Source organism: Apodemus sylvaticus, chromosome 8 (assembly GCF_947179515.1).
Source record: "Apodemus sylvaticus chromosome 8, mApoSyl1.1, whole genome shotgun sequence".
Taxonomy (NCBI): Eukaryota; Metazoa; Chordata; class Mammalia; order Rodentia; family Muridae; genus Apodemus; species Apodemus sylvaticus.
In genome coordinates, this window is record NC_067479.1 from 48,034,596 (window position 1) to 48,053,897 (window position 19,302).

Below are 19,302 nucleotides of genomic sequence, written 5' to 3' on the forward strand. Positions count from 1 at the left end.
GCTGGCCTTGAATTGGTAATCCTCCTGCCTCAGCCTCCTGCACTACTATCCTTCGCCAAATTAATCTTTTTCCCCCCTCTGTGGTGCTGGGACCTGTGCAAGCAGTCTGCTGTTAAGCTGCATCTAAACCCAGCTTTCTTCATCGTAGCTTTATATTAAGTCTTGACTCTATCTTTTCTAATATGTCTTTCATTAATGAAGGTCCATTTGGGGTTTATATCGTTGGCTTGGGTTAAATTGTGTCGCACTCTCAGATTTGCTCAAGTACCTATAGGATGTGACCTACTTGGAAATAGGGTCATTGGAGAGATGGAGATAGGGTATGGCCATCCAAAGTTATGGTAAGCCTAATCCGTGTAAGGTAGTAGTTGCTACCCTTAAAAGAAGAGAAGAGATCCAAGCAGACATACAGGGGATATCGTGTGACAACTAGAAAATCAGGGTGACACACTGACAGGCATGAGATCCTGAGGATGACTTGCACACATCCAAGAACCAAGCAGAGGCCTGGAGCAGATCCTCCTCACAGGCCTTCAGAGGAAGCCAGCCCAGGCAGCCCGTGATCACAGGTTTCCAGTCTTGAGAGCTCTGGGAGAGAACACACATCTGTTGTTCTAACTTATGAGCAGATACTGAAACATGACTCAAGATAGCCTAGGGAAGAAGAAGATTCTGTCTCAAGAAGGAAAGCCCTTCTCTTAAGAGTTACAGGACCAGAACTGCTAGGAGTGTTGTTTGTCTCCCCTCCCCTCCCCCACCCCACCCCTGGAGCTGAGGACTGAACCCAGGGCCTTGTGCTTGCTAGGCAAGCACTCTACCACTGAGCTAAATCCCCAACCCTCAGAAGTGTTATTTATGTGATACAGGAGGCATTAAGGCTAAAGTTGAATTGTAAAGATCAGAACATACCCCTCCCCTATAGGAGCTTATGCAAGATGGCAATTTCAGTATACTTATTTATTTTTGGTAGTTTTGAGGCTCTAATCCAGAATCCCACATGCTTGGCACGTGTTTAGCACATGTTTAGCTCATGTTTAGCACATGCTTAGCACATGCTTGTTCACTGAGCTACATCTCCAGGCCCTGATTGGTTTATTTTGTTTTTCTCCTGTAAATGTTGTTTACCCAGAGTTGGTTAACATAGCTGCTTCATGACATCAGAGACCCAAGACACTTTTATATTTCTGCTGCCGTTCTAGGAAAGTGACCTCTACCTCAGGGCTAAAGGCCAGCTCCGAAGCCCTGCCTGTCATCCTGGAGGAGAAAGTCAAATGGGGGAGACTTACTCAGAAGGCCACATAGGGCATCTCTGTGGGCTGCCCAAAATTTTAGTCACATCACCAATTTTAACTCAAGATAGACTGGAAATATACTGTTTCAGGAATGCATGAGTCTACTTGTTTATTTACAGAACCAACTAGAAGCTTCTTCCATAGAGTATTTGTGGAGGAATATCAAGTGCTAAAGTCCCATGGGTAATTGCAGATAAGACATTCAAGGAGAGGAAAATCAGTTCTGACGGTAAAAATATTAAAGCGAATGACTTTTAGTTATACATTCCCAAGAGGAGGGTGAGATGGCTAAGAGAAAGTAAAGCGGAGAAGGAAGGATCCAGGAGAGGCAGGCCAGAGGCCGGAGTTCAGCCATGTTGACCTGGAGGATTCAGAAAGATGAGGCCCTCAGGTGATGCTCTGGAGAGTTTCATGAAAAGAGTGGCCAGCAGTGTGCAGAGAAGAGGCGGCTACGGTCTGAATACGTCAGACCTTGGGGTGGTCTGAACACTGCAATCTAATCACAAGTTTAATCCTGTCAAACAGCAGGGCCTTTGTGAACTGGCTATCACCAGAGTAGAGCTCTCCCAGATGGAAGTAGGGATTAGCAAAGGGCTTGAAGTGAGGGCCATTTGCTCTCTTCCCTTCCTTTTGCCCTGTGAACAATCAGCAAACCCTCACCAATCAGCAAGCCCTCACCAGACAGCAAGCTCTCACCAGACAGCACTGGGAGTCTTGATCTTAGACCTCCTGGCCTTCAGAACAGTGGGGAAGAAATTTCTGTTCACCAATTACCTAGCCTGTGATATTTTTATTATATGATGGCAAAGTAGACCAAGGGAGAGACTAATTAAAATAAAGACCAAGTCTTTACAGCACAAGAAGTCCTGACTTTCCTGTTGGAAATCAAAGGTGACATCAAGTATTTTTCTTGAGGCCATTGCATCCAGTGACCGAATGACCTTTTGAAACTTGGAAGCTAGGTAAATCTCAGTGAGTAGGTAAAAGATACAGTTCCTCCGCCCCCTCCCCCCCCCCAGGGACAGGTCACACCTGAACACTGAGGTCATCGACTATCTCTGTCACCACTGTCAGGTGGGTGGGGACCATAAAAGGCCCTAGGATATGGAGCCCAACCAGAAGGCTCTGAGGCTAAGGGTTTAAATCTCTACCAGGTTCTGAGGAAGAAATCAAGGTCAACACATGTGCAGCACTGAGGCCTGTGCACTGAGATGCCCGCGAGGATGGGCTGAGGGCAACCCAGTTGCCCACCAGCTGGCCTGTGGACAAATGAACTGTGCTCCATGTACTAACTGAACACGCATTTGGCTGCACCTTCCAGATTGGCTGCTGCTGTGGGCTGAGGGCTTGAACAGTGGGTGCCATGGGCGAATCAGAAACAATGCTTTGGGAGAGAGAGAAGAAAGGGGAGGAGCTGGTGAAAGAAGGCGGTGCCCTGCCTGGGGCTTCTGAAGCCTGGGTTATCTGCTTTGGGGCTTCGTGCCTCCCTTGACTGTTCTCCACCCTGGGGAGACAGGGTGTGGCTAACCTCAAAGAGGCGCTGAAAAGAGACAGGCCTGCCCTCTATTAAACCACTAAGGGGCCGGCAAGCTACTTAACTGCCTGACTCCAGTTTTCACACCTGCCGACCCGACCATTGGCAATGATTATAATATTCTCCAGGGAGCGACCTGGTGCACACCACTTTCAGACACGGAGGAAGGTTGGAAGATGGCCTCACATAACACTGTCCAAAGATTGTGTGGTACCGGCCGTTGATCTAGTGTCTAGTGTAGTTAAGGGACCCAAAATTTTCATTTTATTCAATTTTGATAGTTTTACATTTATGAGGAGAATTTATTTATTTATTTTGCAGGTCTGAGGATGAGCTTTTGAACTCAGGGCTTACCCATACTAGGCAAGCACTTTGTCACCAAATCATATTCCCAGCCTCCACTTACGCCCTTACTTTATTTAGTGTGTGTGTGTATGTGTGTGTGTCTGTGTGTGTGTCTGTGTGTGTGTGTGTGTAGCAGGTATGCACACAGGTGTATGTTGGGCCTGTCCAAGTCAGAGGTCAACCTCAAATGTGATTGGCTCCCCGGGGCAACTCCATTTTTAAGATACAGCTTTTCATTGGCCTGGAGGAATCACGTTGGGATAGGCGGGGATCCCCAGGGATTTGCTAGCCTCTGCCTCTCAGGGCTGGGATTGTAAGTGGGTGTCCATCCAGTTTGGATTTTTCTTTTTATGTGGACTTTGGCGCTTGAACGCAGATCTTCATGCGCGCACAGTGAACGCTTTACAGGCAGGATGGTGCTATGCAGTTTTGTTACGCTGTAGTCCCCACATCTCCATTCTCTTGCCTAGACCCCGCTTCTACCATCCTCCTTATAGCTGGGACTATAGGCACGGGCGGGCGCCAGCAGGCCTCTTATTTTACTTTTAAGTAACTCTCTGGGGCAAAGGGCACTCGGTCACCTGAAGCAGGAACTATACTGGGCTGTGCTAAGTACAGATGTCCAATCATATGGATCCTCTACCAGAATACATCTGTCCATGTGGTACTATGCGCTCTGAGATCATCTCAACTGAAGACTGGATTCACCTCAACCCACGGCCCTCAGCTGTCCACTGTGTCCACGCACAATCGTGTGAATTCCTTGAGAAAATCAGACGGAGTCTGGTTCCTCCTCGGTTCCTTTATTTTTGCAGTAAGCAAGGAGCCTCTGCATTTGCAGTTCAATTTCATAAATGTGGAACCTGAGGCTCAAGGAGGCTTGGCCAGAAGGCGGGAAACTCTTGGAGAGCTCTGATGCCCGCAAAAACACTTCCTGGGGTCGGGTTGTCAGGGTGGTGGAGAAAGCGGCGGGTAAATATTTGGGGCGGTAACCGGGGCTCCGGCGACACCAGTCGTCACTGCGGTTCTCCGGAGGCCGGCGCGTGGCTAGGGCGGTGCCGGGGGTAGGGGGTGGGAGGACAGGGGCCTCCCCTAGGTCGTCTGGGACTTGCTCAGCGGCCCCGCCCCACCCCGCCCCTGTCCGTGGCTATAAGACTGTGTAGCTGGCGGGTGGCGGCGCAGGCGAGTAGCTAGCGCTCAGGCTCAGCCCGGAGCAAAGCAGAGCCACCGGAGCAGACCGCAGTGCAGGCGGCAGCCACCAGGGCCAACACCTCGCAGCATCTCTGCAACGCGTGTCATTGAGCAGCCTCCCCATGAAGCCGCCCTCGGCGCAGAGCAGCCCCGCGGTGGTCGCCGCCGCAGGTGAGTGCCTATTTGGAGGTGTCCTCTCCACCTCTGCACCCCGGGATCGAAGCTTGGGACTGCGTCCACGCTAAGCTACACTCAGCTCCGGGGCCCCTGAGAGCCGGAGCCTGCAGGTTAGGGGCGAGAGAACAGAGGTCGCTACGGTGTCCTTCCACTGCCCACCCTTCTACCCTCCATCACCCTGGCATCCCGTCCCTGAATCGCTCGTCCGATGCAGGTTTAGCTTAGTTTCCCACGCGGGACAAGGGACCTGAGCCTGACACGTAACGGATGCTTGCTGACTCAGACTTCCCGACGCCACGCGCTCCAGGGAGCGAGCGTGGGCACAAGTAGGAAAGCGCGTGGGGTGGGCTCGGTGACTTCCAGACTTTCCAGCTCCACCCACGGAGGCCGCTTCTCGTCTGCGCCTGGTGACAGGCGCTTTAGAGGGTGGCTGGGAGGTTACGAAGTAACTGACTGCGTGGCTGTCACTGGCTAAGGCAGAGTGAGGTTAGCCATCCTAGGGACGGCTGGCCGGCCTCTCCAGATCCCCTCTGTGCCCGCCCCCAGCCCCGGCCATGGACTCCGCGGCCGCCGCAGACCTGACGGACGTGCTGTGCGAGTTCGACGCGGTGCTGGCCGACTTCGCGTCCCCCTTCCACGAGCGCCACTTCCACTATGAGGAGCACCTGGAGCGCATGAAGCGGCGCAGCAGCGCCAGCGTCAGCGACAGCAGCGGCTTCAGCGACTCCGAGAGTAAGTGCAGCCCGCTTGAAGTCAGTAACCCCAGGGCTCAGGCTTCCCGGAGGGGAGTTCTCGAGTCACCTGGGTTATCTGTAAACTGAGGCACGGTGTCTGGGGAAACTCAGACCCGAGGATCTGCACCGGCTCTGAGATGCCTGGAGAGTTGACTTTCTGAGTCTTTAGCCCAGGTGTGCTGGGGAGGGGGTAGGGGAGGCTTAAGGCGGTCTTGGGGGGGAAGGCACGGGGTGGGGGGCTCTTGAAGAGCCTGTGGGTCTACCTGTCATGGCAGGTGTGTATCATGAAGCCTGAGGGGTTGTGCAGTCAGCCAGATCTCCTGGGAGTCCAGCCAGGCCTCCCAACAGTTTTCCCGCCTTTCTCCCCGCTCTTCATTCTTCTTTTTATTTTATTGAGACCCTCCTAAGATGATCTGTGTGGCCGAGGATGATCTGGAACCTCTGATCCTCCTTCCTTGGGCTTCAGGGTGCTGGGATTACAGCGGAATGTCACCACATTTAGGCACACCAGTTTAGGCAATGCTGGGGGTCAGACCTAGGGCTTCTTGCGCGCTAGGCAAACACTAGACCAACAGCGCCCTCTCTTTCCCTTTCCAGAATGAGTGTTGGGGGACTTGGGGACAAGGGTGAGCACAATAAGGAAACATTTGTGAAACCAAAACGATTTCATAAGCTGCTGGTTTTGGAATGTTTGAAATAACTTCGTTCACTTTCTGCTGAACTCCCGGGGCTCTTTCGCCACTCCAGGCACTTTTGAAACAACCTCCCGCTGGGCTGCTGAGTTCAAGTACAGGGTTTCAGGCATGCCCACCCTCCAGGTTACCCGCAGAGGTTCATCCTAGTAACCTTTCCCACAATGCCTCTGGAGAGGGAGGGAAGGAGAGAGGGAAGGAGGGAGAGAGGGTGGAAGAAGAGAGAGGAGAGTTGGTTTTCAGTGACCTGCAAGAACAATGAATTTGGTGACTTTTTATTATTATATAATTGTTTTCAAATCTTGGCTTATTCACTGTTTTTCAATGTGACTTAAAATTCTGTTTGTCCATGTGCCCTTAGTCCCTTGATACAGGTTCAGACGCCGCCATTTGTGATGTCCCCGATAGATACTGGGAGTAAAAGTCATAATGTTGTTTTGGAATCTAGAAAGTTCTTTTGTTACTGGGTGAAGATTCTGAGCTTGAGCTGTCCTCCTAAGAAGGGATAATGCTTGCCATCCTGGTCAGGATTTGAACCTGAAACCCGAGCTCCAGTTTGGTTTTCCTTAGCAGCCTGTATAGATCACCATGTGACTTAGGAGGTGGAGGGGGGGGATGGGAGAGGTCTGGTGAGCTGTTCATTTCCATTTAGAATTTTTGTGTTTTGATGCCAATGATCTGGTCACTTGTTTTCAGCGTTCAAGTGAAGCCTTACTTTGGAAATTTGTCTCCATAGCTGTTGCGTAACTTGAATATATTTCTTTCCATTGGGTCAAGGAACAAGTTTTTCATTGTGTATAAATTCTCTTCTCCACAGAAGAGAAGGCTAGGTCTGCCCCTGCTGCTCTAGTCAAGGACAGCTCCTTGCTAAGCCACAGCCTCAGTCTAGATTAGAGTCTGAGTTTGTGCAGTGATGTTGAACAGCCCCACCTGTTCTGCCAGGACGGGTTTCGGATCCAGGGCGTGTTCTTAGGAGTCTTAAAAAGACAATTCGCTACAGACAGTTTCTTAACAGTTTGAGAGAGAGAGAGTTGATAGAATTTGCAGTTTTCTTAGGCATATCTCTGTGCATGTTGCTTTCTGCTTTTGTTGTTAACTTAAGCTTTTTTACTGTGGTGGTTAGAGAAGTAACGGGAAGGATCTAAAAAGCCCAGATGACCTTGGTCTTTGCTGTCAATGTGGTCTATTCCCTGCACGCTTAGAAATGGTCTTGGTGGGATTTGTGTACATCTAAGTAATACTTTCTTAAGGACACATAATATGTGTGTCTTAATTGTCTCCAGGAATGGAGTGCAGACATTCCTAATACTCACCTGTCTGTTTGGTGGAAGTGAATGTCTGGAGGAGGTGCAGCCCATTGAAACTTAGCTCTCCTAAGCAAGCCAATCAGGTTTATCATGGCGGCGGTAGCAGCGAGCTTACTTTTAGCAAGGCCTCACTGGGGTTGCTGTGATTGTAACGTGACAGCTCTTGTTATCAGCCATCTCTGGCTGTTCTTTGAATGTTATCACACAAAATCTTTACCACAGTCCAATAAGTTAGGCACCTTTATCTTCATTAGTTTTGTTGGTAAAATAATACAGCCTCAATGGCCTTGCTCGGCCTTCTCCAGGAAGGGCAGGCTAGCATGTGAACCAGAACTTGGGAAGCCTGGCATTCCCTCAAGCTCAGATCACACATCTTTTTATATGTAGTGCTGCAGGTCTTCAAGGCTTCCAGGATCAAAGGTCCATGGACCTAGGTGATGAATAGTCCTCATTTTTGAAAAATACCTTTTTTCCCCTCATTATCCCCCCCCCCCCAAAAAAACATGTTGTGGGACTGGAGTGATGACTCAGAGGTTAAGGACAGGTATTGCTTTTCAAAAGGTCCAGACTTCGGTTCCGGACACCCCTGTTGACAGCTCACAACTGCCCTGCCTGCAACTCTAGCTCCAAGGGATCTGACACCTTTGGCCTCCCAAGGCACCGTGCTCAAATGCATAGACACACTCCTTCACATTGAGGATAAGTGACAATGGGTGTTTTAAAAGGCTGTGTCTTTCCCATAGCACTCTGTTAGGAACAGGTTTAAGACGCTCGATAAAAGGGCATTGCAGTTGGGAGTTAGAAAAGTAGTCTTCAGGCTCGAGCCTTTGGGGTGCTATAGATGTTGAGTGTCTTTGAGTTTATTTATTTAGGTTATTTCAAGCCAGGGTGTAACTATGTAGCTCTCTTTGGCTATCCTGGAACTCACTATATAAACCAGATTGGCCTCAGACTCACAGAGATCCAAGTGATGGGATTAAAGGTGTGTACCACCATGCCCAGCTTTTTTTCAGTATATATATATATATATATATATATATATATATATATATATATATATATATAGCTTTAAAAGTACAGCATGAGAAAGTGGGTTTAATAAAATTTTCACTCATTCTGTTCCAAATTTTAACCCATGCATTTATTTTTGCTTCTACTGGTTGAGTTTGTAAATGGTTTGTTATATTGACTTAAGCCTTTAAAGAGGAAACCGAGGTGTGATTCTTATATATCGGGACTTCACATAAATCATCCTGTGACAGGGCAAGTGTGCTGCTATTTAGTAGGAAAGGTTTGCAGTCTACTGTCCATGCTGTTGCTACAATGAAATTGTAGATATTTGGGGAGAATAAGGAACTGGGTTCTTTAGCCTAGATTTAGAGCATCTACATATGTTTGCTTAGAATATTCTGGTCTGGCCCTGAGAGAGGAGACCTTGGGGATCCTAGAAACCTGAATGACAGTTACCAAGAAAGTGGTTGATGGAGCTGAGGAGTCAGGAGTTTAAACTTGTCAGGATGTGAGAGGATGAGGCCAGGTAGGAGCCCTCCAGATGCTTGGTATCACACTAGGAACTGAGTAAGTGACAGGCCTTATTCTCTGATATCTGGCAAGCTGTCTTAGAGGGCCATTCCAGAGGGTGTCTGGGGCACAATGGTCAAACAGAGACCCGGGATTCTTTGTCACTGGGCCACGCCTCACTGAAGCTGTCAGAATTTAGAATTGGAGGAGAAGAAAGAGCCCCCCCCCCCCCGTGCCTGCCTTTCCCCGAGGGAACGGTGCCACGGACCCAGGACTTCCTTTTCCTTGGTTAATTACTGTAGTTCACTTGCTGCACATGTGTGGGATAGTTCTATATTTACAGGCACTCTGGGCAAGGCTCACTGTCCGTGGTTTTACTTTTCTTTGGGTAGCATGTGTCAGTTCTAACCCTAAATTACCTTTCTCCCAACCCCCAAACTAAAAAAAAATAATCTATGCCTTTATTTTAAACAAAGCTTCTGTTTATACTATGGACTTTTTTTTATACTTGATGAGCATACCTAAAGTTAGGAGTTGTATATATAATATGCTTTTGTTTATTTTTTGATGGTCCCTTAGGAGACCCAATCCCAGAATCTGAGATTTCAATGCATTAAATGCATCAGGAATTGCAAGGATAGTTGTAGTGGGGATTTGATTCTAGTGAGGAGGGCCTTCAAGGCAGTGTAAAGCAGATGCCTTAAGGTCTGCCTTACTACATACGAAGGCTCCTCAGATCCTCACTGGGTCCCTTGATCGTGACAACACCAGAAAGCAGGGTGGGGCAGGAGTACTCTTCTGCTCTATCAGCCAGAGGCACACCGCTGTCATTTTATCAGTCTGGCTGAATATTACTTTTGCAAGAACTAGAGTTCGAAGGGAGTGAACACAGCAGGAGGCTGGACCTGGCTTGCCTAACCATCTACCATAACCTCTAGCATGAGATTCTGTTCATGCAGGTTTCTTAGTAAAAGCTTCTTTGGGGGAAGGAAATACTGGGTAAAGAAACTGAGAGTCTGGGTATCTCTGTGTGTTGTGGGTATCTTCTTGGTTAATTACCTCTGAAGAGAGAAACTTAAAAAAAAAAAACAAACAATAATCTGAAAATAGTGGGAAGCCAGGGCTCAGAATCTTGGTTCTTTTTCTTCTCGGTGATGATGTCCTCCTTCCTGGACCTGCTGTCCTCCGTTTTCCTAGGAACTCAAAAATCAAATCATTATGAAGCCACTGCATCCTACTCAGAATGCATAGGTTGTTACCGCCTTTCCTGTGGGCTCTGGTCCCCACCCTCTCTCCAGCGGCGGAGTTTCTGGTACTTAGGGCCGGACAAAGCAGAGCCTGGGGTTGGCCTAGGGTATGTGAAGACATGGAAAGCAGGTAGAACCGTGGTAAGGTAATGAGCTGACAGGATGTGAGACTGCGTGAGCGTGTGCGTGCGTGCGTGCGTGTGTGTGTGTGTGTGTGTGTGTGTGTGTGTGTGTGTGTGGTGGGGGTGTGAACACAGCCTATGCCGACCTGCCTCGGTATGTGTATGTTATATAGATGCCGTATTTTATCCCCTCTTCCTGCCTCGTTGTGAGAGCAGTATGGGTTCCTCAGCAATGAGGCAACCACGGATCAGACAGTCTGGCTCACAACTGAATTGATTTGTCCTGTCAAAACCAGATTCTGCCTTTATTTCCAGACCTTGAGGGAAATGTGTAGGTTAAGGAATTTATCATATGGACTAGATTTTGAAGGATCAAAGGCAAGCAGGATGGTCCCCTGAGACTGTGGCTTCTTCCCCACAGCCTCTCCAAGCTGTCAGCGATGAGGTTCCCCTCCTCCTGTGTGGGTGTTCTTTACTCTGGCCTTCTCTTTTGTAATAATAGCCTTTTCCATGTTGAGGTTATTGCCTCTTTAAACAGCCAATAGTAGTTGGCTCAATTGTTTAGAAGGTGAACCAGCCTGATTTGATGTGCATGTGAAATTTCTGGAGATTTGGAGCCGAACAGATACGAAGTTCAAAGCTAAGGCCAGGACTGCAGTGTCTGCAGGGAGGGGTGGAATGAGGTGTGGTATTGAACGTGGCTCTTAAGTGCCAGCTGTTCTGAGAGATAGAGGGCAGGGAGGAGTGGCCTTAAGCTCTGGGCCACTGAGTCTCAGAGCTGGAACTCCAGTCTAAGAATGGGACGATATTCTTGGATGTCTTTAAGACACAAGGGTATCAGCAAGGGGCTTGGTATTCCCTCCTGACTTATAGCCTGCTTCCCCTGGGTCTCTCTGTGGCTTTTTTGCCACCAAAGATGACTCTATCTTCCCTTCATATGTTTCTCAGTCTGTGTGTGGGGATCCCCCTCCCCCATGGTTATTGACAGACAACATTGATACTCCTCCAGGGATCTACAATGGATGTGCGCGGTGTACTTTCCTGTGTGCAGGGGGTGGCATTGCTACTGTTCTACAGGTGGATTCAGCTGGGGGGGAAAAGCAAGCAGAAGGGCTCCCAAGTCAAATTCTAGAGAGTTCCACATCCTAAGAGATATGAATAGGAGGGTACAAAGTGTCCCATTGTCACGTACACTTGGGAAGTGGGGCTGAGGTCAGACCTGTAGACCAGAAGTGATCACACTTCTCAGGGTAGTCACAGTGGGAGGGATCAGTGGTGTTCTTGCTGTCACCAGAACAGTTGGTCTCACATTTCAAGGACCAACATTCTGGGGGTGGGAGGTAGGAATGAGTTCTAACATTTTTGGAGGGGAAGTCTGGGTTTAAGGTTCAGTGTTGAAGATCTCAGTATGGGTTCGTCATCAAAGCCCTGAAAAAATGACTGTGGTCCTTTAAGGTGATCTGGGCTAGAACTCTTAAAGGAAGGAAAGACTGTGAGGGCTGCTCATGAGGATCTTCTGGACATGTTTGGACAAGTGGGGTGGGTGGGTATATAGGCCAGAGACGATGACAGGAAGGTGGTTGGACGGCAGAGGAACCGAGGCCAAACAAGACAACAACTTGAGAGGCGTGGCAGCCTCGAGAGGAGGGATAGAGCCCAATTCTCACATGACTAGAAACTTCTCTCAGAAGCCTGATTTTTCTTTTATTCGAGCACATTAAGAAATAATTTAGACAAGTTCATTCTGTGTTAGTGGAACTGGAGCAAGATGTGTTTCCTCTCCCTAAACGGAGGGCAACAGCTTGAAGCCCAGGAGCCTCGGGCGGCAGGGACCTGGCCCAGCTCTCCCAGCTGCTTACCTCAAGGGCCTTTCCAGAGGGCCTGCAGCACCCTGGCTGGCTTTGCTTTCCTTTCCACTTTACCCAGACAATTGGCTTCCTCACTGCCACCTCTGGGGCCACATCCTGCTTCCGTTAACCTCTGTCTTTGAGCCTCCGTGTTCCATGGTCTCTTTTTTAGCACCTCTGAGCGTGTAGAAGCTGGCCCAGGTGCAGCGTGGCAGGGACTCAGGCGACTGCTGCTTTGACATTTGGGGCATAGGAATAGAAGGAGCCGTGAAGTCCCTTGATTGTAATGGATGAACAGACAAGAACAAAACAATCTTTGTTTTGGACTCCAGGACAGGAGTGCAGAATCTCGGGAACTGTGTGATCAAGACTCATGAGCAAGGAAGGGAGATTAATTCGATACGGGGGCCCAACATTGCGCTTGTATTTGAAAAAATGTTTAGAAGGAAGAGGACATTTTTTTTTCATGAAAAATATACTATATTTTGAGTGTTTAAATTTGACTTATGTGTATGAGTGTTTTGCCCATATGTGTGTGGTGCCCGAGGAGGCCAGAAAAGGGCATTAGATCCCTAGGACTGTAGTTTCAGATTGTTGGGAGCTGTGAGGTTGGTACTGGGAATTGGATCCATGTCCTGTGGAAAAGCAGCCAGCTCTTAACTGATGAATCATCCCTTTGGTCCCTGCTCCCTATTTTTTTTTTTAAAGACAAAGCCTCACGTATTCCGTGTCAGGCTGGCCTCAAACTCAGTATGCAGCTAAGGATGACCTTGAATTTCCGATCCCCCTATTTATACGTCCAGAGTGTTAGGATCACCAGTGTGCCACTGACCGCTGGGCCACTCATCCAGTCCAGGGCTCCTCCTTGGGTTTGTCTTCTCTGCCATTTGAAGCAGGAAAACATCCTGAATGCAGCAGGAGCCGCAGAGAAATCTCAAATACTGCAAACAGGAGCAGGCAGAATTAGCACTCAAAAAATGGTGGGGGGTGGGGGGTGAGGAAACACGGACATGTGTTAGACACACAGAAAAAGACCCTCTAGAGAGCAGATGCCGGATTGTTGTTTATAAGACTACAGGGTTTCCTTCCCCTAGTTTAGGGCTGGTCAGTTGGAAGAAGGTAGGATGGTTGAAGGGCCCACAGCTGTTGCGGAACCTGTCCCGATCCAGACTTGAACTTGTTGAGCCAGTCTGTTAGGGGAGAGGCTGCAGGTGGGAGACGAAAGCCTACAAGGCCTTCTGCTTGAACTGCCAGGTTTTTGTTTCAACCTGAGGAAGAAGCCAGTCATCTTGGGAGTTTACTACCTTTATTATCTAACCATGGCTCCTCTGCCTATCTGGCTGCCTACAAGGAAATCTGTCTAACTCCTAGTCTTTCACCACTGTGCCTAATTTATGTGGCTCTGGGAACAGAACCCAGGGTTTCAGGCCTTCTGGACGAGCACCCTACCAACTAGTCTATGTCATATTCCATCCCTCATCCCATCAGCCAGGATCTGCCCAGTAGACTCCTGTGTAGCAGAGGTCTGGCCCTATTAATTGATTACACTTTTTTTTTTTTTTAAAGAGGAACAAAGGTTTTCAGTGGACTTGACTTACATGCACACACACACACACACACACACACACACACACAGACACACACACAGTTCCCTGCCTAACATCATTTAGGGCCTAGATTGGGAACTGATCTGCTCTTTTAAAATATAGATCTGTAACATTTGGTTCTCTGGGAGATTAACTGCTGGGTACTGTAGACAGACTGGCAAGCGTGCAGTTGGATGAGGACAGCTCCTAATGAATATGGCTTCCTTCCTTAAAGGTGCAGACTCACTGTACAGGGACAGCTTCACCTTCAGTGATGAGAAGCTGAATTCTCCAACCGACCCCCCTCCAGCTCTCCTGTCCTCTGCTGCCACGCCTCGGAAAGGTGAGCTCACCCACTGGACTGCTTTTCTTTTCTGCTCCTTTATCCCACCCTATATCCTCGACGAGGCTTTCCCTTCGCAGCATACAAAGCAAATAGATGAGGCAAATGGTTTTGGGCGGCACAGTGCAGAGTCAATGAGTTGTTCCGTGGGATTTTGGCTGTGTGTCTTGTGGCAGAAGGGAGAGCTTCTCATCCTCCCAGACTTGGGTCCGGAAGGTCAAACTCAGCAAGTTGGCTTTGCAACAATGAGAAGATTCTTTTTTGATTTCATGAACTGCTTACCCCAGGACTTTTGGGTGGCAAAATTTAGTTGAATGATCTAACATAGGACCACTGGAGAGGCTCAGTGGGAAAGGGTGCTTGCTGCCAAGCTCAACAAGCTGAGTTTGATCTCTGGAACCTCCTTGGTAGATATCCTCTGATCCCCACTGTGTAGACATGCATACACACATGCATACACACATGCATACACACATGCATACACACATGCATACACACATGCATACACACATGCATACACACATGCATACACACATGCATACACACATGCAAATACACATACATACACACATGCATACACACATACACACATACATACACACATGCATACACACACATACACACATGCATACACACATGCATACACACATACATACACACATGCATACACACATGCATACACACAGGCATACACACATACATACACACATGCATACACACACATACACATACACACACATGCATACATACATACATACATACACACATGCATACACACATGCATACACACATACATACACACATGCATACAAACATACCAAATATATATCTATTTTAATATAGATCAATAACATCTACATACAGATGTTACAAACATACACATATACACACATACACACATGCATACCCGCATACACACATGCATACACACATGCATACACACACACATGCATACACACACATACACATACACACATACATACACACACATACACACATGCATACACACATACCAAATATATATCTATTTTAATATCGATCAATAACATCTACATACAGATGTTACAAACATCTATGTTTAAAACATTTTTTTTTTAAAAAAAAGTGGACATAGCCGGGTGGTGGTGGTGCACGCCTGTAATCCCAGCACTCTGGGAGGCAGAGGCAGGTGGATTTCTGAGTTTGAGGCCAGCCTGGTCTACAGAGTGAGTTCCAGGACAGCCAGGGCTACACAGAGAAACCCTGTCTTGAAAAAAACCAAAAAAAAAAAAAAAAAAAAGGTGGACATGATTCAAAACAATAGCTCCACCCTCTCTCCTCTTAGGTCTTAGCAGACTAAAGAGGGGTTAAAGTTTGTGACTCGGTTCTTAGTTTTTGGAACTGGCCAAGTCTCACGAGCTAGAGAGCTGATGAGCGTTCTGTTACATTGGACAGGAGCCCTTCTGAGAACAGGAAGTTCCCCCTTCCAAGGAAAGTTGAACCTGCTGAAAATAGTTGCAAAAGACAATAAAACTGGAGCCAACTTTTAAAGACATGTGAAGATCCCACCACTTGTTTCCATGTGGCATCCAAATAGGACTTCCCTCTTTCTTGAAAGAGATATTTTTAAATTCCCTTCCCAGTGCAAATGTTAGCAGCCACGGGGGGATTCAGCCATTGTTCAGCTCCGATCTGTACTGGCTCTGTGCCCGCCAGGGAGGGAGCAGTCTAGAGGATGGCTTAAATACTGCTCAGGTCTGCTACCTAATCCTCCAGAGGTGAGGGTTACAGAAGGAGAAACGGCCCTCGTGCCCAGTGGACTTGAGAGCCAAGAACGATGATCTACTGTAGGCAGCAAGGAAGACTAAGAACAATATTTGCAACGTGTTTCAAGGAAGTCATGAATGACGGACTAAGCGTGTGCCTCTGGCTGCAGAGGCAGCAATGTCTAGACACAAGCTCTGTGCTATTTTGGATCTGTTAAGTAAGACTGTCATGTTCCACCTTCCACTTTGACGAGAAACAGTAGTAGTTTTACGCTCACGTCACATTGGAGGACCACACTATTGTCTTCCAGTAACAGTACAATTTGCCCCCCCACCCCCACCCCAGCAACTTTTATGACACTGAGAGACCAGTATTCCAGGATAGGGAGGTGGATGGGTTGGTGGGTAGGGTGGTGGCTGAGAATGATAAAGAACTACAGGAGAAACAGGCTAGCCTCCAGACGACAGGATCTGGTGTGTGTGGACAGGGGAGAGGCATTCTGGTGAGGTCTCTGAAGACAACAGGTTTCCATAATCCCTGGGAAAGTCCCCTATCAGCTGTGTCCGACGAGAGGGAAGCTGAACCCTTTTCTGTTTTGCAGCCAAATTAGGTGACACTAAAGAACTTGAAGACTTCATTGCTGACCTGGACAGAACCTTAGCAAGTGAGTACACGCTTGGTGTTTAAAACATCGCCCAACGGAACACTGAGCCACGCCTTTGATAATGTGCAGTGCTGTTTCCCAGCATGCCCTGGGGGTAGGAAGTTACACCATAAGGCTGCTCTAGGTATAGTAACGGGATCTCATTGGCTCAGAAGGCAGTTTGGAAGATAAGCCTGCAGAAAAGTAGCCGAGTTGCTTCCCCAACTGTGCAAACAAGTCAGCAGTGCACAGTGACATGTTTAGACAACGGTGAGAGCTTTGCTGAGGTCCGGTCCACACAGGATGTCCAGTCCTGAGAAAAGAGAGCTGATTGGTCACATATGCCTTCCTCTGGCCAGCCACAGGGGTCTAGTCTGATCAGGGTCATTTCCCTGGGTCTGATGCAGGAGTCTGGTGAGGTCTGACCCACACCAACTCGCCAGCAACCCAGATTCACTATGTGTTCCTTATTTGGGAATTTCATTGTCATTATCATTTTGTGTGAATCCCAAACGGGAGATTTTAAATCAAAATTGCAACGGGGGGTGCGGTGGGGACCTGTGCTAGAGGAAGGAACTGCCCCACTATCTGCATGCTCTACCTCAAAAGGACAGGATTGCAGGAGGCAGAAGGACCAGCCCCAGCCTGCAGGATTGGGTGCTGGTGTCAGCATTTCTTGGGGGGGGGGAGGGGTGGACTTGCTAAGCCTTGGAGAATTTGTGCTCTGGTTTAATTACTTAGTGAAAGTGACCACTTTTTTTTTTCTGTAAAAAATATTCTATGTTTTTATTCTGCCAAGTAGGTAGAAATCTAAAAAGTTAGATGCGATAGCTAGTTTTTAAACAGTCCGTTTAAAATACCCATGCTCTTAGCACTTTATCGTTCTGGATTTGCTTGCTGGTTTTATTGCCTCCTTTTGCGCCATCCGCTGTTTTGACAGAGATGTAGGCCTGTTTTGACAGAGATGATTCTAATTGCAGCACAATTTGTAATCAGTCCATGCAACAGGTCTGTCTACTTTATGCAAATTGCAGCTGGCCTCCTAGTCATTCTAGTCAGCCAGCCATACATTGCCCGGGAAGCCTGCCGTTCATTAATTTTGCTTTTGATGCTCGTCTGAGACTGTGATGTGGTTAAGCACGGGAGTTGTGAGCCTCTGGCAGGGGTAATTCTTCTGTGCCCTCTTCTCAGGTATGTGAAGCAAGGAGTTTGGGGTCCAGAAGGCTCCGAGGACCTGGCAAGTCGGCTACTGGAATCTGCTGCAGGAGAGGGCGGCGCCGAGTCTCCTGCCATCAGTCGGGGCCATTCTCGGTTCCCTCTAACATTAGCCTTTGGGTCCCCCTCTGGGCAGGTCACACAGCGGAGCTGACTTGGTTTACCTACCTGCAGCATACTCAACAGATGATCTATCTAATGTGTTTTTACTCCTTTAGACATAGCTCTTCTATAATTTAAAATGCTCTTATGGAAATATTTGTAATTACTTATATATAGTTGGAGGTCATAATAAGGTTTCCCATCATAATATATTTTTGTATACAAATAAAATTTAAACTGGGATCTGTAACTTTGAAAGCTGTCTTATTTCTGTCAGTGTATTCCCATTCAGTAACTTCTTTTTTCTTTTTTTTCTTTTTGTTGTTGTTGTTGTTGTTTTGTTTTGTTTTTCGAGACAGGGTTTCTCTGTGTAGTCTGGGCTGTCCTGGAACTCACTCTGTAGACCAGGCTGGCCTTGAACTCAGAAATCCACTTGCCTCTGCCTCCCATTCAGTAGTTTGCTAGTGGTTTGACAGCCATCTGGTTTCCTGGTGGACATCCTATGTGCCGTGCTTACATAGACTCCTTACGTTCTTAAAACCTTTTCTTTGTGGGGCTGGAGAGAAGGCTCTGTGGTTCTTAGCACTGGCTGCTCTTCTAGAGCACCCACACCTGTCATAAACTCCAGTGCCAGGGGACAGGATGCTGTCTTCTGGCTTCCTCTGGTACTGCATGCATGTGGTGCACAAACACTTAGGCAAACACTCATAAAAAAATAAAATACATAATCATACATAAAAAAATAAATAAAATCTCAAAAAATAATTTCCCTTTGGAGCTGGAGAGATGGCTCAGCAGGTAAGAGCACTGGTTGCTCTTCCAGAAGACCCAGATGGAATTCTTGACACCCATAGGCTGCTCACAATTATCTGTAACTCTAGTTGAAGGGGAATCTAATACAACTGTGATTTCCTCAGGCAGCAGACATACATGTGCTTCCCAGAAATACATGCAGACAAAAAAAACCACTCAAACACATAAAAATAAATAAATCTTTTTAGAAAGCCTTTGACTTATTTTTCCTTTATTGTTTGATAGTTGTCATGTCTTTACGTAATACATTTTGGTCATTGTCACATATTCCCCAATCCCTCCCTCATCCTCTTCCTCTCCTGCTGAACCCTAGCTCAGCAAGTCACCTTCCTTGCAAGTCTTCTTTTTGGGTGGTTGAGAGTTGATTAGAGTTTCTTGCCCTAGCATTCTTTATTCCAGAGGGAGAGCAACTTCTCAGTGGCTATACCGCTGAGGAAAATGCAAACCGTGGACCAACCAGTTCATGACTTTCTGTGTCATCCTCATCCAGGGCCTGTGCTGAACTTAGTCTGTTCCAGTCTTGGCATGTGTGCTGCTGACACAGCACCCATCCTTACGTTCTCTGTGCTGGTTGGGTATGTAAGCTTGGGTAGACAATAGTCACCTGGGAGAGGGAACCTGTGCCTGTGGGCACATCTTCGGGGCTTTTGCTTGGTTAATGGTTGACATGGGAGGGTCTGGCCCGTGCTGGGCCGTGCTATCACTGAGCAGGCGATCCTGGCAGCTTTCGGAAAGCAGACGGTGAGAGCCACTGAGGGTGAGCAGCATTTCTCCATGACTCCCGCCTCTGCTCCGACTTCAGTTCCTGCACTGAGTTTTCCTTAGGAATCGGGACACGTAAGCCA

General features: G+C 47.8%; 1 protein-coding gene across 1 annotated transcript; it reads left to right on the forward strand.

Annotated features, from left to right (window-relative positions):
• The first annotated feature begins 4,336 nt into the window (after positions 1 to 4,336).
• On the forward strand, positions 4,337 to 17,894 carry Rgcc (regulator of cell cycle). The gene is made up of 5 exons (XM_052190875.1): positions 4,337 to 4,533; positions 5,086 to 5,271; positions 13,831 to 13,938; positions 16,286 to 16,348; positions 17,519 to 17,894. Exons 1-5 carry the CDS (start codon positions 4,485 to 4,487, stop codon positions 17,524 to 17,526), a joined length of 414 nt encoding a protein of 137 aa, XP_052046835.1. The 5' UTR covers positions 4,337 to 4,484; the 3' UTR covers positions 17,527 to 17,894.
• Positions 17,895 to 19,302: the final 1,408 nt, after the last annotated feature.

Coding starts and splice junctions, on each gene's coding strand:
- Rgcc (XM_052190875.1), top strand. CDS start 4,485: ATGAAGCCGCCCTCGGCGCAGAGCAGCCCCGCGGTGGTCGCCGCCGCA. Junction 4,534..5,085: donor CGCGGTGGTCGCCGCCGCAG/GTGAGTGCCTAT, acceptor GCCCGCCCCCAG/CCCCGGCCATGGACTCCGCG. Junction 13,939..16,285: donor TGCTGCCACGCCTCGGAAAG/GTGAGCTCACCC, acceptor TCTGTTTTGCAG/CCAAATTAGGTGACACTAAA.